General features: G+C 46.3%; 1 protein-coding gene across 1 annotated transcript in view; it reads left to right on the top strand.

The window, feature by feature from the left end:
- HIP1 (huntingtin interacting protein 1) overlaps positions 1 to 22408 on the top strand; it is a 374725-nt gene that overhangs the window by 134218 nt on the left and 218099 nt on the right. Inside the window, exons 2-3 of the mRNA XM_086954710.1 lie at positions 1165 to 1228; positions 21948 to 22090. Coding sequence (XP_086810836.1) covers positions 1165 to 1228; positions 21948 to 22090 — 207 coding nt within the window. The remainder of the gene's footprint in view (positions 1 to 1164; positions 1229 to 21947; positions 22091 to 22408) is intronic.

Below are 22408 nucleotides of genomic sequence, written 5' to 3'. Positions count from 1 at the left end.
TCTCCCCCAGGATGGATGGCCTTTACAAATTGAATAGAGCTCTTCTCTGCGCTCCTGTCTCATGTAGGCCGTTCCTGTGGTGTTGCCGCCTTCCTCATCGTTGACTGGACCCCGTGTTTTCAGACCCCTGGTTTACATTCCAAAAATGGAGTCATTTGAAGCGAACTAAGACTTCAGTATCCAGGATGCATTGTGTTGTTGTCCATTGAAAGGCCAGGACTGGAAACATGGTACTGTTGATGCCGCGGATCCTTACCCTGGCCAATGATTCTCCCAGTGTGCACAGGAAGCTCTTGTCCTCTAATGCCACCTGCTTCCTTCTCTGCCACCTACTGATGATAATTAAGAGCCTGTGCTCGGATCTGGCTTGGCTCGCAGCTGCCCGGGCGGGAAGCTGGACAGTGATGCCAGTTCACCGCTCACCCGGAAGGACCTGGCCCTTGACAGCGCCAGGAAGTGACTCAACAGGAAGCCGCCGAGGGCAGACTGGGCTTTGTTTGTGCTCCACATAGCTGCTCGACCCAGAGCTGGCAAAGCCTAGAGGTCCAGAGTGAGATTGATATTTACCAGTGGGCCTTTACCTCTGAAAACACAATAGGGCTGGGGCAGAGTCAGGGGTAGCGTGTGATTGATCCTGTCCACCTGTAGCATTGCAGCCCTTTTGGAAATCTTCACATTTTTGAATAGGAATGTCCACCTCCTCCTTTGGCGGATGTGGATGTGTGTGTGGGGAGGGGAAGGGACAGGGACAGGGGGTCAAACCAGACTTCACTGTTTCTTACATTTGCTTTTGGCAGGGTGTTAGGCAACCCTTGTCTTGAGACTTCAGATTGAAGAATTTGATGTACATGTGCATTGACGGTGAGTTTCACAACACACATTGCGTGGAACCAACTGTTTCCGTGCCAAGCATCCACTTCTGCAAGGCTTAGTGCTTTCTGATGTAAATTTCTCCAAGTGGGCCAATGTCGTCAGTGCCTTGCAGGTGCTCGGAGCTCGTGCCAATGGTGCCTGTGTGTGCCCGCTTGTGGGAGAGAGGATGTGTGGGTTTGTGAGACAGAAGGGCTATGAATCTGTGAGGAAAAGATCCCTTGTGTACCACTGTTGAGGCCTTTTCATTAACAGCTCCCTTTTCATCTCCCCCTTCCCTCTTGTCTTTTTCAGACTATCAGCATTAATAAGGCCATTAACACACAGGAAGTCGCGGTGAAGGAGAAGCATGCACGCAATATCCTTTGATGTTCTTCCAGCAGAGAAATGGATGAGAGGAAGCACACAAGGGACGCATGCATCTGGCTGACCGGTCCAGGCCGGGTGGCTAGAAGGGCTCGAAAAGCAGGTGGACAGTAAATAAATGAAGGCATGCATTTAGAGCGAGTGATGTTTGGACAAATCCCATTCCTGCTTAGTGCCCTCCTAGTCATAAGCAAGCCACACCATCTCAAATCTTGGTGCTGAAACTTACTTTCATATGACTGGCTGACACATATGGCAAGGGCTTTAGTAAAATGTAAATGTCCATCCTTCAGTATCCAGTGACCTTAGTCCTTCTGGCCTCTTTGGAAACATATTTTTCTGCTGTGTTCTATAGGTAGATCTCACTATTAGCTTCTATGATGAGGCTTAGATGTGGTCCTTAGGTTGTTTGATGCCTCATCAGTGGGCAGTGTGGTCAGGCTGGGGCATAAGCCTTTGATGCATATATCTAACTTTACCATTGGCCTTTATTATCTGGTTGGGCCAGAGCTTGTGAGGTTGTTATTCACCTCACGCTGGATCTCTACGGTCAGGCTGGGGTTGAGGACCTGAGGTCTTGTTTCTCACCTCACTATGGGCCAGATGTAGGTAAAGTACATTTACCGATTCTAGAATACCGAATTTTACCGATTCAGTATTCTAGAATCGGTAAATGCTATGTCGCTAAATATTCGGTAAGTATTACCGAATCGGTAAGATTCAGTATTTACGGATTCGGGAATTGCCATTCATTCCTATGGGCCTAAAGGCCCCTAGGAATGAATGGCAATTCCCGAATTGGTAAATACTGATTCGGTAAAATGGGGGACACATTCAAGGGTGCCAGGGTGTCACTTTAACACCCTGTTGCACCCCTGAATCGTGCCTGTGTGCACATGTGGCACACATACATGCCCTAAGGGCATGTATGTTTGCCACATCGCACAGTTGAAAATTCACAGATTTTCAAAGGTATTCGTTATTTACCACCAACTTATAGTTGGTAAATGGGAAAAGCACTCATTTGAGTGTTCCCTACATTAAGGATTCGGTAATTTACCGGATCGGTATTTAAGAATTTGGTAATTTACTGATTCCTTAAATTGCCTATTAGGTAAATTACCGAATCCTTAAATTAGGACCCTACATCTGAAAAGCCTAATACCGGTCGGTAACGGCCGAAATTCGGTAAATTCGGCAGTTACCGACCGGTATTAGGCTTCCTCCACCTGGCCCTTAAAGTCTCTGTGGTCAGGCTAGTTCAGAGGTCCTGAGATCTTATTTCTCACCGTGACTCTCCGTGGGCTGTCTTGTACAGAGGTTCAGAGGTCTCGTTTCTCCGATCACTATGAGTCTCTGTGGTTTGGTTGGGGTAGGGGACCTGAGGTCTTGTTTCTCGTCTCAGTATGAGTATGAGTCTCTGTGGTCAGGCTAGTGCAGAGGTCCTGAGATCCTATTTCTCACTGTGAGTCGCTGTGGCTTGTCTTGTACAGAGGTCATGTTTCCCACCTCATCTTGGCTTGGAGAAGTCCAGAGGTCTTGTTCCTCATCTCACTACGAGTCTCTGCTGTCAGGCTGGGGCAGAGGCCCAGAGGTCTTATTTCTCACTGTGACTCTCCGTGGACTGTCTTGTACAGAGGTACAGAGGTCTTGTTTCTCAGATCACGATGAGTCCACTGGATTTACGTGGTATCAACACAGAGAATTAAACCCCGTGAAATATCTCAGAAGGTATCTATCAGGTCATAATCAAGAGACCCGTGATAATTATATGTTTTTATTCTGTACCACTTCAATCAAGAACATAATGCACCTACTTTAACAGATTATAAACTTGTGGCTCCTGAAGAAGGCGTTTTCGCCGAAACTCGCGTCGAGTACTGTTTCTTCACCCTGTTTGTGGGCACCACTGATTATTAGTTGGTGTCTTTTTTATGTATAAAGATTGTACACTGTGTTATTTGATGTATTAATTGCATATCATTTTATTGTACTGTCATATAACTTGAACTCTCCTGTTCCTTATATGATTTTTATCAAGTATATTAAAAACATGTTTATTTTTAATTAATGATTTTCTTATTATTTTTTACTTGTCTGCCTGTTCCTATCACCATTGGGTCCATACAATTTGTCGCCTGACCATCTTCAATGCATACATGGTTTCTCAAGCTAGCATCATCCTCTGTCACAATGTCAAAGTCCTCTCTTGCACCAATGACACACAACTTATTTACTCCCTAACCTACCAGACGCCCAGTATCCGGATCAAGTTCAATATCTGCATTGCTGAAATTGCCACTGGATGGAAACCTACTCTAGCCTACTCTCTATAGCTGAACACGGACAAGAGCAAAATTGTGATCTTCGGTAAGAGTATTTTTTAGTGGGACTCCACCTGGTGGCCAACAGAGCTAGGACCAACACCCACTCCTACCACCCATGCCAAGAGCCCCGGGATTGTCATCAACAGCAAACACAACATGACCGCCTAAGTCAAGGCCATCACCCCTGAAGATGCTGAGGAAGATTTTCCAATGGCTCCCAATCCGCACCCGGACAACCGTCACCTATGTCCTTGTCACAAGCAAGCCGTACTATAGGAACAGCCTCTATGCCGGGATCAATAAAAAACGCACCAGAAAGTTAAAGACCATTCAGAACTCAGCAACCAGGATCACGCTCACCCTCCCGCGCCACACTCCCATCACACCACACCTGATAGAGCTCCACTGGCTCCCCATATACAAACTAGTACAGTTCAAACTCCTCACCCACACTTTCAAGGTACAACATAACTCTGGCCCAGCATACCTCAACAATCGCATCTGCTTTCGCAAACTTTCAAGACACCTCCACTCCTACTCGGACACATCCTGCGTATATGGAAAACCAGATTTGGTGGTTGAGCCCTCTCCTACATCACTCCTAAAGTGCGGAACAGCCTGCCTTAACACATAAGGGCTCCAACTCACTTCTTTTGAATTCTGCAAGAAGCTGAAGACCTGGCTTTTGGAGTAGTCCTGTTAGGTCTAAGGTTTGGCTTGGCTCACACCTGCTCAGGGCCAGGATACCCTCCCCGGTTCATAGTGAGCTCTGCAAATTTACATAACATAACACATAAGTAATTATGTACAAATTTAAGTAAGTAAATCTAGACCTCATACGATGATCACACAGTGCAATGTGAGTGGGAAAGCTTCAACTGCCTTTACAAAAGACGTCTACAAACGTCATATTGACTCTGTTTACCCCACTCCTATAAATAAAATTTGGAGCCAGGACTCGTGCATCTTTCTTTTGTATATGCACTTGCCACTTTCTCATTCACCTTTCACTCACATTTCAGCAAAAAAAAAAAACAGCTTGTTATTTTTCTCTGTGTTTTCCGGCACCCCATAAATGCCGAGGGTTGTCACATTATGCCCTCATGCCCTGTCTTCAAGATCAGTAACCTTGTGTCATAGTTATTCGATTCAGGAAGCTTCTCGTACTGTCATTTCACTGCATCTAACCTCCTGTCTACCTTATCCAGCTTGACTTGGAAAGATGAAATCTCATGGCGTAATGATTTCACCTCTGACATCATGTTAGTTATGTTGGTGTCCATGGTAAACATAGTCGCACCAATAACAGATATTGCCCTCAAAAGAATTTTTTGGTAGAATATGATGGTTTCGGTTTATCTACCTTCGGGCTTTCTTAAGGCACACCAACTAAAGGCCTGAAGATTTATTAGTGAAAATCATGTTGTCCCGTCGCTGGTTTGTTGTCAAAATAGCTGAGTACTACCAATTGTAAGTGGCACCCCTACTCCCTGTCAGTCCAACATATACTTCAGTGCATGGACGGTGCCAGTACCTTTGTGCACCATTTTACAGCTCAGGTCCCTACAGGGTTATGACCAGGGAGAGACTCAGGACCTTTGTCTATGCCAATATAGGAGATTTGTAAAGCGCTCAGTTACCATTCGATGTCCTGGCGCTAGCTTACTGATCGGTACAGGAGGCAGGTATCTTACCAAAAATCTGAGTTGCTGAAAAGCCATGTTTCAACTTCCTTCTAAAGTTGAGAAGGAACCCATCCAGGAATATCACCAATCACTGTTTTGTTCTGTAGGAATAAAAAATCACATCTACTCCAATTGTAGCGTTAAATGGACACATTTCAGGAAACAGCCTTATAATTCAGGATCACCTGGGCTGCCTTCCTGGGGTGATCCACAGACTCGCAATGATATTTAACCAAACTGAACCCTCAAATCTCTAACTCTCAAGAAAGAGCAGGAAAAAGCTTCCTAATGTCCCTCCATATCTGGGCCCTGTTAGTTTCACTACATGCCTGACTCCATTCTGAGTCATCCTGGGGGGCCCTTTAGAGGCGGTGAATAGCCACTCCTCTGCAGTGTGGAGGTGGGAAAAGGCAGTCCTGCGCTCACAGGGCTCCTTCTATAGGGCTCAGCCGCGCTGTGCCTTTACTGGCCAGGATCAAGTCCCAGCGACGGGCAGGGCTGCTTGCTCTCAACTGCCACACTGCCTGGCCCACTGAGCCAAGGGCCAAAGTGGCTTGTCCAGGCCTCTGGGACAGGCATTTGTGGTGCCCCGTGTAGCACCAGTTCTGTGGTAAAGCCCCTAGTTCTCCAGAGCACGGCGGGAATGCTGGTGGGGAAGCCAGCACCTTCGCAGAGGTTCAACAGGGAGCAGCCATCTTGTTGGCTTCTAGTTTGGCCTCTTTTTTTAAAAAAAAAAACATTTTTTATAAGATTCTGGCAATAGGATGCATGTGGATGGCAAGGCGGCTGTGTTGCAAGGAGCTCTTGTGAACAGTTTTACTATACATAAGTCAAGCATTGTTACTTCTAACTGAAACACTTTAAGGTTGTTAAAAATATACAGGGCTCAATTATCATTAGAGGTTTTAAATATGTGGATCTACATGCACACCAGGCCAGATGAATCTCTTACTTGCTGATTTACATCTCCCCCTGGGTCCTTTGCCAGGCTATAGTGGGGGTACTGAAGTCCTGTCTTTGACTTTGGGTCTGCTGTCAGGGTATAGCAGTTGTTCCAATTCTATTTCTAACATGACTGTGGTTCTCTGTTGTTAGGCTGTTGTAGCAGTCTTGAAGTTTCCTCTTTCATTGTTGTTTTTATTGTCCATCGAAGATAAATGCTTTCAAGGCTGTTTTTCACCTAACTGTGGGTCTCTGTCCTCACTGTTGCATCGGCCCCAAAGCCTCATCTTTCCCTGTAGCGTTCTGTTGTCAGGATGGAGTGGGGCTCCTGGGGTATTTGTCTCCTATCCCTGGATAGCTGTTTTTGGGCTTCTGGGGTTGTTTCCTCACCAGGAGTCTTTTTAGTATATTTGGAGTTTGAGCTAATAGTTCTCATTAGTTTGGGGTACAGGACCATGGGTCTCTATCATGGGTCATAATTTGAGGTTATTAAATACAACTGTAGCCATTTACTCAGATGTCTTTTGAAAAGTATGGAGAATATATATAATTATAAAAGTAAATAGTCTCTATAGCATCTGTTCGAACGCAACTTACCTCCTTGGAAAGCCATTCTTGGATGCCTAGGAATAAATATTTGTAATTTGATTCTACTTTAAAATACGTGTGTTTTAACAAAACCGTTCTACTTTTGCACCGTTTTGTAACATTTCCACAATGTTATTACTACCAGGAAGCTTCTAAACAGGAGTATCTGGAGTTAAACTCATGTAGGTGCTAATTTTGGGATTCAGATCTCTTGGTTCACTCCATTAACAACTGCATCAAAATACGAGACAACATTGTCTTTGAAAGTGAGTCAAATTCTACAGTGGAAATATAACGTGCCAGCCATCTTGTACCTGACTATTCTGTCCGACTGTTTGGAAGGCTAAGGGTAAACATGGTCTCATTCAAACTAAATTATTTTATATTATTCTAGAGTATATTATTACTGCCCTTATACTGAGGTGGGATAGCTAATTTGAGTGTTGTCTGCATTTGAAGATCTGTGGCAGGGCCATGAGGCAGTCAGACAGTGGCAATTGTGCTTTTATTTTACTTGTTTTGGTGGGGTTAGGTCAATAGGTGCTAATAGTCTTATTGCCCATATGTGATCTGTTCTTCACAGCTGTCAATGTCCTTCCCTTTTTATGTGCCTTTTGGCTTGTGCCCATGATTGAGATCTGGGCAGTTAACAGCTGTTAACACATCTCTCACCAGAGGTCATTAATCTATATGTTTACACCCTGAACAGAGGACAGTAATGTGCTGGGTCCTTGGCAATTGTCACAATTTTTCATTCCTTACATTCCGGCAAGATCACTTAGATCATCAGACAGAGGCAACTTGATCGTCTCCAAGGCACAGAAAGTTAAATGGGGAGGAAAAAGCTTCGCATACACCACCTCCAAACTTTGGAACTCCCTGCCGAGGTCGCTAAAAAAAATCCACTCTGCTCAAATTTAACACTTAAAACATGACTTTACTAACAACACTCCATCTTCACCTTTGCTTGCCTTTTTTATGCTGAAGTGCCTAGACATCTCTGGATACATGTAGCGCTATATAAATTCTTCATTTCATTTCTTTTCAGTAATGCATAGTTATTTCTTGAAATTATTGCACAATTTAACCACGTATATAATCTTTAATTTCATTTAAGGCGTGAATTCACAATTTGGTGAACCAGCCGTATGTTATCTCATTGACATTGTGATATAATCACAACATTATTCACAAACCGCACCATTCATAAAAAGAAAGTTGCTTAGTCTTGCAAGAGTATTATCATTCCACTTCATTTTTCTTCTCTTTTAGAACATCTCTGACTAAAAGAGCAGGAACAGTACGTTATTGTTTGGGTTTCTGGGACTGCCGGTTATACATTTACAAACCAGAAAGAACATTTTAGATGTAGCGCAAGAGAGATGACAAAGCGGCGTCTTTGGACGGACGTTCAATTCACCATAATATGAATTCAAAAGAGATGATCTGAAGTATTCAGGTGAAATACTACTTTTTACAGTAGCTATTCTTTTTTCATCTTCAGTTGTTCTAGTGCCTTTTTTGCCTCTGCTAGTTCACAGACCTGCATTAATAGAATCCCATTATTTCCTTTCTGGGTCATCTCATGAGATGAAAATCTTTAGCTTTGTGTAGTGGAATTTTGGGAATGCTCTGATGTAGGTTGTGGTGTCCACTGGCCCCTGCTGTTTAGAGCGAAGCGGAATGTTGTGTAGTAGAGGACAGTCTGGAGATGAGGGGGGGAATATGAATGCCCTTTCCCATTGGAATTGACGTCTCTTTGTCCCACGCTTTTGCGTCACTGTTAACACTGTCCACCTTCTTAATATTGTCTGCACAGGAGGGAGTTGCATGGGGACCACTTACCAAGTATCAGAGTGTCTTTCCCTCGCTACCTGCCCTGGCTGGGCTGTAGGGTGCGTGTGGTGGACGGTGGATGTGTCATAGTCCGTGGGTCTGGGGCCGGAATGGCAGTATCGCTAATAGGCTCCTGCCAAGAAAGAACATTGCCTCCTGAATTTCAGTCTCTTAACTCTGTTAATTCTAAATGACCACCTTAAACAAGCATCATCATTCACCTAAATCTGATCAAGCTAATAAAGTCAAGGGCAAACCATGTCAAGACGAAGGTTTGAATGGGCTGCGACGGGAGCATCGCCAGCAGCCACCACGAAAGAGGAGAGGGATCAGGTAATAAACATGCTGAAGAAAAGTCTCTCGATAGATGTTTCAGTAGTTTATTAAAAACTATATTGACAGGCGGGAAAATTTGACACTGCCATTAACAGTGTCTACCCGTTAGATTAGAGTGTTGGCGGCTTAAATGTGTAAAAGAAATACACTGACTAGTGAGTGCTCTGCGACAGCAGAATCATATTCAGGTCCTCGGATAAGTTGGGGTGAACCTCACATTTAATTAAAAGTTTTTTAAAAAGAGGTTTCAGTATATCAGTTCCAAAACCCATGGGCGAGAACGATGCAGTCTATCATCAGAATTCTAAGGTTCCAGTCTGAAGAAAAACAAAACTCGCCGGGTTATCCAGAGTAGAAAAGGATCTACGAGGGTCCAGAAAACTGCAGACTTTCAGGATTTCCACCAAGATGAAGAGCGAACAGGCAAGGCTCATTGACTACATACACGGTTAAATCCGGTGTATTATTGTGGTCATATCTTGCTGTTTTTAAATCCGTTTTGCAGCATTTACAGACTAGTTAAGTGTCACTGTTGGTGACACCCAGTTAGGTTATGCCTTACTATGGAACATATTTTAAAATAAATATTGACCTAAGAGCTGACTTTGACTGAAAGGCTTCATTTGATGTTATTTGACTGTCGGTGTTGTGGAGGTGGGTGGTAAATTAAGACCGGTTGTATTTAAAAACATAATGTGCCCTTTTGTGGGAATAGTCTCAGCTAGAATTTATGACCATAATAGACTGAGCGTGAACGTGTTCAGTTTAAAATTAAAGAAGATTGAGAATAAAAGTTATATGAGGTCTAATATGAATATACATGAGACTTTAAAAAGTCTTAATTAGCTCTGACTCTTTAATTAGAGCGCCTTATTAAAAGTTGTTGTATTGTACTATCACATTCAGAGTCTGGCCTACTCCTGTTGTTGACGCCGTACAATATGTGTATGTAGAACACTTTCGTTTGTTAAAAGTCAGGTGTTTGTAGCTTTAATTACTTTGCCACCTCTCTCTGACCCCACCCCGACCAATCGGCACCAAACTTAAAGAAATAAGTGTGTAAGGTGACATCTAATCGGTCGACCGTTTCAGCAGTTAGGGCAAAGATTAGTCTAAACTCGCCTTCAAAATCAGATTTCCCATAGGAGACTTCTCTCCACACCCAACTCTAAAACTGCTGAATGGATGATTATCCATTTTTAGGTCTCGCCCTGGAATTCGCATCCGAAGGATGCGTCCAGGGCGGAGACTTATAGTCGGCTGACACGGGGGAATGAGGGACACAAAACTGTGACGAGCGTGGATTGAGCTGCGTGCACGCGCGTCAACATTCACGCATGCGCACATCACAGCCACACGCATACACAGCACTCACGCATGCGCACATACACACGCATACACAGGCACACCCCCGTCACCTACACGCATACACAGAGACCCCTCCACACACACCAGCCCCTCTCCTCTCGGCTCCACACACACGCACACGCATTTACACTTACACAGACACGCAGGCACCCAGACAGGCAACCCCCCCCCCTCACACACACGCATACACACAGACTCCAGGACACATACACATACACACACACATGCACGCTCACACACATACACAGTCCGCCGCCGCGCGCGCGCACACAGATGCCCCCCGCCCCCCCCCAACAAGGCGACGCCCCACTCACCGGCATCCTCAGTGCAGCGGCTCCCACCGGCAGCAAGACTCTTCTTCCCTTCTTCGGCACCGGGGCGCAGGGTAGGCTCCTGCCTGCTCCGGTGCGCCAAACAATCGCGGCTCTTCCGTGGGAGGCGGGGTAGGCTCCCGCCCTCCTACTTCCGGTTGTCCCGCCCGGCCTGCCTGACTTCCTGGTAGAAGACACGGAATGTTCATGGCAAACAGACAGACAAAAAGTGTCTTAAGAATCTTTCGTGCGCCGGTAAAGTCATCGCGGTGCTGACCAGCAGAGGGAATGCACAAGGTAAGCGGCTCGCAAGGAGGTGGTGGGGGTGTGAGGCGAGGGACGTGATCTCGCTTAATTTAGTTTCGAGTAGAGCCCCCTGCCTCCCTCAACCGTGCCCCCTCCCCCGCTTGAAGGGGCCTGTACTATGCCCCTGGTGCCCATTTGGTTTGTATTGTAAGTTCGCAACTCATTATATAACACACGTTAGAGTTGCTCCCTGAGCCTATTCTTCAGGACATTGACACAGTTTAATTCCCTCACAGGTGGCCCGTGTGTGTGTTAATGTGTGTATATGACGTTGCACCTGTAGTTGTGAATGTACGCACGTCTGACTGGCGCGGAGGTGTGCATGCATACGTGTGCATCTATCTCTGGATGCGGGCAAGAGCAGAAATGTCCTCTCTCTATGTGTGCTTCAGTGGCCAGCCACTACTGCCTCTCCAAAGGACTTGCGGATTGCCTTGTGTTGCGATCAAACTCACTTCCGGATTTCAGTAACGCTAGGTGTTACCTGCGCATTATCAGGCAAGGCCTTTCAAGGGATGAGCTCCGGAGCTCATCTTTCTAACAACACGATCCGGCTGGAGCAGCGGGGACGGCTGAGGTGCTGAGAGGACTCGGTGCATCAGAACACTGATGCTGCAATGCAGGTTTTCTCTGAGCACTTACAGTCACTGTCACAACCGGCTTTCGTTTTCACTGTTAACAGCACATATTTCTTTTACAAGTGGGATTAAAGGAGGTAGGCAGAGGACCGTGTTCAACAAAAAGAGGGGACACGTATTGCATGCAATCCTCCAGAATTGGCACCGCTTTTACAATATACGCGCTGCTGTGATTTGAGGCCCTGTTGAACAGCTCCAACATTCACCAGACATCATTTCCTTCATGTAGAGACATGAAGAATGGCGGAGAGGGAGTTTTGAATATGAGGGACTATGTTAATGTAAAAAGGGCATAAAGTACACCCTGCCGTAATTCTGGTGCAGAGTGACTGCAAATCCTCCAGTGAGCCCACACTGAAGGCCAAGATTTGTCTGTGAGATACGGGAGACTCAGGGGCCCTCTTCAAATTCTGCCTGTGGGCCCCCTCCATTTTGCATTGCGTCATAGAGTGTAATGTGCTGTAGGGCACAAGGCGGCTGTCTGCTGCACATGGTACCTTTGTATATTTTCTTGTCTAGAACCAGATATTCCTTAATACTTCCCGGAAAATCTGTTCTTCTCGGAGGAGCTAGTGTGTCACCGAACAGGATGTGACACAGGGGTATCGGAGCTAGGGGAGTCAGAAACGCTAACATCATGGAAGGGCCTTTAATGGTGCAGGTTTGATGATGGAATACCTTTCTGCTCTTACATTATTTAAGGAAATGTGCTCCCTGTGCTTTCCAGTGAGGAGTGTTGAGTGTCCGGTGTAGTACAGAAAAATGGACATGCATCCTCGGATCAGATTGTGGCAGCTAGACATGCAGCAGAAGTTCGTTGTCACTCGCTTCCATTTCTGCACATTCAAGCACCTTGGACCGGAAAACGTACGCTTGTCCCTAATGTAACAAGCGCGAGGCCAGGTGCTGCAGCAACATTACAGTACTCCATTGCCGTGGGCCCAGAGCCATGAACTAGGTTTAAACCTTCTCTAATCTCAGTTCCTTCGTTAATCAGATGCACCGACCAGAGCCGTAGCCTCCATTAGCGCAGCAGGAGCATTGGTGCCGGGGTTCAGAGGCTCTATGTAGACACCCAAACACACACACACGGAGTGACAGTGAGTGCGAAGTGACAGTGAGTGCGGAGTGACAGTGAGTGCAGAGTGACAGTGAGTGCAGAGTGACAGTGAGTGCAGAGTGACAGTGAGTGCAGAGTGACAGTGAGTGCAGAGTGACAGTGAGTGCAGAGTGACAGTGAGTGCAGAGTGCGTGCAGAGTGACAGTGAGTGCAGAGTGACAGTGAGTGCAGAGTGACAGTGAGTGCAGAGTGACAGTGAGTGCAAAGTGACAGTGAGTGCAGAGTGACAGTGAGTGCAGAGTGCGTGCAGAGTGACAGTGAGTGCAGAGTGAGTGCAGAGTGACAGTGAGTGCAGAGTGACAGTGAGTGCAGAGTGACAGTGAGTGCAGAGTGACAGTGAGTGCAGAGTGACAGTGAGTGCGGAGTGACAGTGAGTGCAGAGTGCGTGCAGAAACAGTGAGTGCAGAGTGCGTGCAGAGTGACAGTGAGTGCAGAGTGACAGTGAGTGCAGAGTGACAGTGAGTGCAGAGTGACAGTGAGTGCAGAGTGACAGTGAGTGCAGAGTGCGTGCAGAGTGACAGTGAGTGCAGAGTGACAGTGAGTGCAGAGTGAGTGCAGAGTGACAGTGAGTGCAGAGTGACAGTGAGTGCAGAGTGCGTGCAGAAACAGTGAGTGCAGAGTGCGTGCAGAGTGACAGTGAGTGCAGAGTGACAGTGAGTGCGGAGTGACAGTGAGTGCGGAGTGACAGTGAGTGCAGAGTGACAGTGAGTGCGGAGTGACAGTGAGTGCGGAGTGACAGTGAGTGCGGAGTGACAGTGAGTGCAGAGTGACAGTGAGTGCGGAGTGACAGTGAGTGCGAAGTGACAGTGAGTGCGGAGTGACAGTGAGTGCAGAGTGACAGTGAGTGCAGAGTGACAGTGAGTGCAGAGTGACAGTGAGTGCAGAGTGACAGTGAGTGCAGAGTGACAGTGAGTGCAGAGTGCGTGCAGAGTGACAGTGAGTGCAGAGTGACAGTGAGTGCAGAGTGACAGTGAGTGCAGAGTGCGTGCAGAGTGACAGTGAGTGCAGAGTGACAGTGAGTGCAGAGTGACAGTGAGTGCAGAGTGACAGTGAGTGCAGAGTGACAGTGAGTGCAGAGTGACAGTGAGTGCAGAGTGCGTGCAGAGTGACAGTGAGTGCAGAGTGACAGTGAGTGCAGAGTGACAGTGAGTGCAGAGTGACAGTGAGTGCAGAGTGAGTGCAGAGTGACAGTGAGTGCAGAGTGACAGTGAGTGCAGAGTGCGTGCAGAGTGACAGTGAGTGCAGAGTGACAGTGAGTGCAGAGTGACAGTGAGTGCAGAGTGACAGTGAGTGCAGAGTGACAGTGAGTGCAGAGTGACAGTGAGTGCAGAGTGAGTGCAGAGTGACAGTGAGTGCAGAGTGAGTGCAGAGTGACAGTGAGTGCAGAGTGACAGTGAGTGCAGAGTGACAGTGAGTGCAGAGTGACAGTGAGTGCAGAGTGACAGTGAGTGCAGAGTGCGTGCAGAGTGACAGTGCGTGCAGAGTGACAGTGAGTGCAGAGTGACAGTGAGTGCAGAGTGACAGTGAGTGCAGAGTGACAGTGAGTGCAGAGTGACAGTGAGTGCAGAGTGAGTGCAGAGTGACAGTGAGTGCAGAGTGAGTGCAGAGTGACAGTGAGTGCAGAGTGAGTGCAGAGTGACAGTGAGTGCAGAGTGACAGTGAGTGCAGAGTGACAGTGAGTGCAGAGTGCGTGCAGAGTGACAGTGAGTGCAGAGTGACAGTGAGTGCAGAGTGACAGTGAGTGCAGAGTGACAGTGAGTGCAGAGTGCGTGCAGAGTGACAGTGCGTGCAGAGTGACAGTGCGTGCAGAGTGACAGTGCGTGCAGAGTGACAGTGCGTGCAGAGTGACAGTGCGTGCAGAGTGACAGTGCGTGCAGAGTGACAGTGAGTACAGTCACTCAGCACCACCACATTATCAGTCAGAACCACCACAGCATCACTCAGAACCACCACAGCACCACTCAGCACCACCACAGCATCACTCAGCATCACTCAGCACCACCACAGCACCACCATAGCACCACTCAGCACCACCACTGCATCACTCAGCATCACCACAGCCCCATTCAGCACCACCACAGCATCACTCAGCACCACCACAGCACAAATATGTTCTCTCAATGTTTCAAGCTTTATTACAAATGTCACAAAAAGATGTTAATATTTCACTTCTGTTCTTGGATTTTGTTACAATAAAATACACTGAACATAATCTTCACAAAAGTTATTTACAAAAGTTTAAGCTATTGCCATTATAAATTACAATCACTTTTATTAAGTATTAAAAAAAATTAAAAGCCATTGTTATTTGTAATATCAATACATCTAAGTCACGTAAATACAAATGTTGCATTACAAATGCTATAGGTGTCACATTTGCGAAAGTTATAACTACTGGCATTGTAAATGACAAAGCTATTAATTTAGCTATTTTCAAAACCAACACATAAATGAACGTTTGGTGAATTTCCATTAAAATATTTGACTTTTTTACTAAGATATTATTATACTGTTTTATGCAAACAAAATTTAGATACTGCATAAATAACTTTAATAAAACATATTTTATATGAAGCTTTTTATGTAAAAAAAAAATATAGCATAAAGCAAAAAACAATTGCCATTTACAATGCTAATAGCTCAAACTTAAATAATGCGAGACCTATTGCATTGCAAATGCTTGTTTATGATACAGCAGCTTTTCGTGGTTCATTGTGAATCGTTGAGACATTTTGGAGACATAAGACCAAATGTGAGTGTTCAGTGCTCTTGTAAACCTGTGAAGAGAGGCAGGGTCGGATTGGTAAGGCGGGCACTCGGCTGTGGGCTGCTTTTATGGCAGCCTCGGGGTATATGTGGGCCATGTTTGGCCATGTTTGTTTTTTTCAGAAGTCGCCAGTCGGGCCCTGAGTGGCCTTTCTAGAGGCAGATGGGCGTACATTACCTCCCTTTTATCAACAGGCAGAGGTGTCACCCCCTTTCTCTCGCTGGGCCGGCCAATTAATGTGTGCATACTGAGCGGGGGCAGGGGGCCTGAGCTGAAGTGGCCTCACTTGTTTTCATGTGTTTATAAAACTTCCCTGAAGCAGTGTTTTGCGGAAAGGCAATATGCAAATATGGGCCACTTATTTTTAGCGAGCCCGGCCCGATTTCTAATCCCACTCCAACCCTGGAGGTAAGTTTTCAGATTCTTAAGTGGGCATGCCTGGACAATAGACCTCCAGTGCGCGCACACAACACTTCAAAATACGCATCGGGCAATGAGTACATCAAAGTCCGTATGGGGTAAAAGGTCGCTTTATTTGAACAGGCATGCAGCTTACGTCATTTTACAATACATTTGATAAGGCCTAACTAATACAATTCAAAGCGAACACCCCGTCGCCCCTAATTGATTCCCCACAAACTTTTCCCCATATTGAACCTCCTCCCCAAACCCTTCGTTTCGCCACCTGCCTACCCCCTGCCTCATTCCTCGGTCATCCGATTTCCCTTTGTCCTAACCTACTCTGACTGCCCCAACCCTTCCTGCCTGCCTCAATCTCGTCCAAATCTGCCTGTCCAAGCGACGATTAAAAACAATACAAATTTCTAAAAAAACGACCAAACTAATGGTTAAGCTAAAGTTAACCAACCTAAAGGGAGGGTGGGAGGGACAATGAAAAAACGCTTCCCCTACCTCGTACTCCAACTTGACTGAAGAATGCACGTTTGAATTGCCACATTTTAAGGCAGGTACCTTATCCGCCCAATCACTGCTGCCTTGGACGGTACCATTAGCTCGAAGCTGCCCAGGGGTTGACATTCTTTGAATGGCAACCCCCAGGAGCCCCCATCGCGCAATGAGTACATCATAGTCTGTATGGGGTAAAAGGTCGCTTTATTTGAATAGTCATGCAGCTTACGCCATTTTAAAATAAATTTGATAAGGACTAACTAATACAATTTAAGTCTAACACCTCCGCCGCCCCTAATTGACTCCACAAACTTTTCCCCATATTTAACCTCCTCCCCAACCCCTTCGTTTCGCCACCTGCCTGCCTCCTGCCTCATTCCTCTCTCATCTGTTTTCCCTCTGTCCTAAGCTACTCTGACTGCCCCAACCCTTCCTACCTGCCTCAATCTTGTCCAAATCTGCCACCAGGAAAACAAGCATTGGAAATGCAATAGGTCTCGCATTAGAAAAGTTGGAGCTATTGGTTTTGTAAATGACAAATATTTTATTTATTTGTTGGTTTTTAAAATAGCTAAATTGATAGCTTTGTCATTTACAACGCCAATAGGTATAACTTTCGCGAATGTGACACCTATAGCATTTGGAATGCAACATGTTTTGTATTTACGGGACATAGATGGCAGCTCTGGTCGTTAGGCCACATCTCTAGAGAGCAGGAGAGTGCAGCAGGGGAGAGAAGCACAGCAATGCAATAGGTCTCGCATTAGGAAAGTTTGAGCTATTGGTATTGTAAAGGACACATTTTTCATTTATGTGCTTGTTTTGAAAATTACGAAATTAATAGCTTTGTTATTTACAATGCCAATAGTTTTATCTTTCGCAAATGTGACACCTATTGCAACACAATATGTGTTGTAGCACTGAGTGGTGTGAGGGTGAGTGGGTGTGTGAGGGTGTGAGGGTGAGGGTGTGTGAGGGTGAGTGAGGGTGTTTGAGGGTGTGTGAGGGTGAGTGAGGGTGTGTGAGGTGGTGAGGGTGAGGGTTAGGGGGTGTGAGGGTGAGGGTGAGAGGGTGACTGGGTGTGTGTGAGGGTGAGGGGATGAGGGTAAGGGTGTGTGAGGGAGAGGGGGTGATGGTGAGAGGGTGCGAGGGTGAGGGTGGGTGAGGGTGTGTGAGGGTGAGGGGGTTTGAGGCTGATTGAGGGTGAGAGGGTTGTGAGGGGGTGTGAGGGTGAGTGAGGGTGTGTGAGGATGAGGGGGTGAGGATGAGTGAGGGTGTGTGAGTGTGGGTGAGGGTGTGTGGGATTGAGGGGGATGAGGGTGAGGAGGTGTGAGGGTGATGGGGTGAGGGTGTGAGAGGGTGTGAGGGTGAGTGAGGGTGAGATGGTGTGAGGGTGAGATGGTGTGAGGGTGAGGGTGTGTGTGAGGGTGAGGGGCTGTAGAAGCAAACATGCAATAATCAACTATGGCTAGAAAGATATAAGGCCTCCTTGCATGGCATATATTATTTTTCCCCTTTACATAAGTTGGTTTGACACAAGGTAACAAATTTGTTTAAATCTAGCTCATGTTCCATCTTCAGGAGGATATACTGATGGGGATTTTCTCTCTCTCCCTTTTGGTAAACATATATAGTGCCCTCTAGCACTTTATGATACTAGAATAGTGTGCCCCCTTTTTGACTTGCAACTGATTTTTATTTATATAGTGTGAGAGTACCTCTAAAAGTTAAGTCTCCTGTGATCATACCGTGGAATGGTCATTAGCATATTGTGTTTAGCTGTAAGAGGCAAGGGTTAGGTACAGACAAACACTCAGGATGGCTCCCCGAACCCATGGGTCCCTTACCAGCTCTGGACACGGCGCTTTGGGTGACTGCTCTGATCATCAATGGCAGTTGCTACAGATAACAGCTCCGTCCAAGCCTTCTGCTTCTGCTTTCGGGTGACTGCTGTTCCCTTTGATGGCGAGGGCAGAGGAGAGCAGCTCCGCCCGAGCCTCCCACTTATATTGCTGCTTTCAGGTCCAAAGCATCATCACCGAAAGGAGCACATTAACAGCGTGCAGAAGCTATGGGCTACGCTGGGCCCCTGATATATGTCGCGCTGCAGCACCGGGCCTGAGTAAAACGGGTGTTGTAGTTATATCAAACAAATGTATGTTGACCAAAGCAGGGTCAAGCCTTCTGCTTATGCTGCTGCTTTCGGGTGACTGTTGTGCCTGTTGATGGTAGTGGCCGAGGAGAGCAGCTCTGCCCGAGCCTCATGCTTCCGTTGCTACATTCAGGGCCAAAGCACCATAGCAGAACGGAGCAGATGAACGGCGAGTAGCAGCTATTTGGGCTACACTGGGCCCCTGATGCATGTCACACTGCGTGACCTACCAGGCGGCAATGGGTGCCATGGCTGTAAATTCTTATTAAATGATAAACGCAGGGGGCGCACTAAAATGGTGCCCCTGTATGTTTCACTTATGTGCATGGCGGCCGTGAAGCGGGCGCCCATGGTAAACAAGACGGAGGGGGAAGACGGAGGGGGAAGGCAGAGAAGGGGAAGGGGGAGGAGAAATGCGACACGGCGGGCAGGGGAGGGGGCGGAGCGGGGAGAGGAGTGCTACAGAGAGGGAAGTACTGGCTTTCGTACACAAGTGATCGAGACCCATTGCAGGGAGAATAAAGGTAGATTAAGCCCTTGCTGTGGGATTGTGTCATTGGAAGTCCCCCAGACTGGTCCGACGATGTGCTTTGTTGACAGCTGCCTTAGGCCAACACATTTATTCTCTACCAGATGGTCCCTCACTCCGCCAGATATGCGCAGCACTCCCGGGTTGCCTCGCTTTTGTACGTCTTGAGTGTGAAAAAGGCATTGGAGTGTCAGCACAATTAAAATTAACCGCACTACAGAAAATTGAAACATAGAGACCGTGTAGTGAGTGTGAAAGTGAGAAACTGAATTTAATAACAAGTTTAAACGAGACCCAGAGGAGGCTATCTTAAAACAAGGTTGTGCTGGGAGAGAGAGAGCGGGGAGGAGAGTAGGAGGAGGAGGGGGGAGGAGAGTAGGAGGAGGAGGGGGGAGGAGAGTAGGGGAGGCACGGCCTAGCGGCAGTGCAACCAAGAAGTGAAGAGACAAGACGGAGGGAAGGCAGAGAAGGGGAGGGGGGAGGAGAAATGCGACACGGCGGGCAGGGGAGGGGGCGGAGCGGGGGTGTGGGAGGAGTGCGCCTGAGGGAAAATACGGCTGGGGGCATGTGCACGCGCTTTTAGGCTCAATGCGCATGCGCATTGAGCTTGAATTTCACGGGCACTGCAAGGAATCGCCACGATTCCTTGCAAGTTCGTTAAAGTCTGTTTAAGCCCCCATAGTCTCGCGCATGCGCATCGAGCTTGCATCGAATAGCGAGACCTAAAAACCTGAACAGGCGTTTTTCCTGTCCTCCTCTCCCCCCTTGCCCCCCGCAACCCATTGTTTTTAATTGAGATAATGTAAATATCTCAATGTAAATAAGGTACAAAAGCCCACAAACCAACTTAGGAACAAAATGTTTAGTTTGAGCAACATAAATAATTTTTTGTTCACATTGCCGCTTAAACAGTTAAATCAAACATTACCACCAGCTATCTGAAAGTGGTTCGAAAAAGAGAGTTGAGAAGAGATGCTCTTAAACAGCTACCTTTTTAACACCAAGTATTCAAACCCAGCATATCAGATAACCTTTCTTTAATATTTAGCAAATATAATTAATTCGCTATGAATGAAAGATGGAACCCACTTGGATGGAAAAATTGGAAATCATCTTTTGTTATATCCACATGAGCCAGACAATTTTCCCATTAAGACTGCAAAAACTATGACGTTCTCTGTTTACTTTCCATCTGGCTCTATCTACAGCTGTGAATTTCTCAGCTCCCCTCCAAACCCTTCTGGGCACTAGAGCAGTCCGGATCAGCTTCGTATTTGGCCAGGATGTGATTATTAATTCTAAATCAGATTTCATCGCAATCGGCAGCCCAAGACCTGAAAGCTGGACAATATCATTTTTGCCCAAATGGATAAGTAAAATGTTTGGTCATTTTCTAGATAAACGCAGCTCACTGAAAAATGGCGTCCATTGACTCCATTTCATATCGCCTTTGCCCCACCAATCGATCTTTATATCGACAGAGCTAAAGCCAAGCCTGTCTATAATGATTTCTTTTGGCTTGCTTTGCTTCCCATTTTTATAAAAGAATGTCCAACCATCCAGACGTTTGCCATGGACACAGATGAGGTCAACAGATGATCTAAAAAGGGATGTATGACATTATAACGCATGCTTTTACAACACAGGTTTTACTACGCATACCTTTACAACGCATTACACTTTGGGGTGCTGGATAGTGAATAGTTTAATTTACTATTCCAACTCCAGTCCCCGTGGACTCTAGGGAAGGTGTTGGATAGTAAATTAAACTTATTCCCTATCCTAGGGCGCCCCCCATTGTAATGCGTTGTAAAAGTATGTGTAGTAAAACCTGCGTTGTAATAGCTTTGCGTCATAAAAGTTTCGTTGTAAGGGATGTTTCCCTCTAAAAAGAGATAAATGTTAGAAACGCAACAAAAATTTATAAATCCTCTAACTCTCTGACATATTTCAAATGACAATTGGAAGTCCAGTGTGGCCCAAACATTTTAATTGTTTCAAAGTCCTACATTTAAACTATTGTATGTTTTAGTATGTGTATTGTACACAGCTTCTCTCCAGGCTAAAAAGCCTCTATTGAAAGGAATGGGTCCTCCATGCATATACTCGAGTGACAAAATTGTACATTTAGCCGCAGATGTAGTATCGACCCTGATGTGGCTTCTCAAAAAGTTTGCAACTTTGTTAAAAAGAGCACAGATACGAGTGGTGCACATTTATAGTTGAATACAACATTTTTGCCATTGGCATTGCTTCAAAGTGCTATGAGCTGGTGCTTTATTGTGTGGATACTGGCCTTTCTGCTCACTTACGCACCCTGCAAAGAGGGGCCGGTGTCAAAGGTTCTGTGACTAGTCCAATGTCCAATTGAGGGCGGAATGAGGTCAGATTCGGTAGCTTTTCAAATGTAGCCGATTCGTATTTAGTATTTGTGGTTTCCTTAATCAGGCAAGGCTTGGACTCTGATACAGAGTGCTCTGAAGCAGTTATAAAGAGAGAGCGGGTGCTCTGGGAAAGAAGCAGAAGTGCCTACAGTGTCAGCCTTTCCGGTGCAAGGTACAAAACGTCCTTATTAAAATGTAGGCCTTTGTCGAGAAAGGAGGCTGGGTTGGCATTGAAGTTTGCTATGCTCTGGGCAGATTGTACGTTTCCTCTAATCTAGGCTACAGCAATAATCTTTTTTTTTTAATGTATGTTTTTTAACACACAAGGTTTTTGGAGGTTTAGCATCTATGGATTTAAACTAGCCTCTGCCTTTGGGCTCACCCAGCTCATAATGCCGGTTGAGATTCCAGTGTATTACTTCTGGACACTCCCAGGGAGTCGACAATTCCCTCTGGCAGGAGTCCTAGGCCTTTCTGTTTCTTTTTCTCAGTTTTCCTTGACTCCAGCTTCACCATGCATCCTGGGAACGCACCACGAGAAGGGAGCGCATACCTTCTGGATTGTCGTCAACAGGCTTCCCTTGTCGAGCAATGCTGTCCTCTGCTGGAAATTCTGCCACGTCTTCCACAAGCTGTTACGTGATGGCCATCCCTATGTAAGCACCGTTCTGTTGGCTATGGTCTCTTCCTCCCAGCGGTTGCGCTGATGCACCTGCCGCACCTTCTTTCTCAACCTGTGCTTTTCTGAGCCACAATGTCTTCTGCTCAGCTTTGGTTTACTCTTTAACCATTTTTTCCCAGCATGCATTGCTCTGTCTGTGGGTGTCTGATGGTCTTTCCCATGCTGCCATCTTCTGACAGCTTCCTAAACCCACACATTGATGTCTCTCTCTCTCTCTCTCTCTCTCTCTCTCTCTCTCTCTCTCTCTCTCTCTCTCTCTCTCTCCCTCACTGTTTTTCTTATATTGTCTCTT

This window comes from Lissotriton vulgaris, chromosome 2_1, assembly GCF_964263255.1.
Source record: "Lissotriton vulgaris chromosome 2_1, aLisVul1.2, whole genome shotgun sequence".
In the NCBI taxonomy this organism is placed as follows: domain Eukaryota; kingdom Metazoa; phylum Chordata; class Amphibia; order Caudata; family Salamandridae; genus Lissotriton; species Lissotriton vulgaris.
The sequence above is the reverse complement of the archived record's forward strand: the minus strand, read 5'-3'. Positions and strand labels throughout refer to the sequence as shown.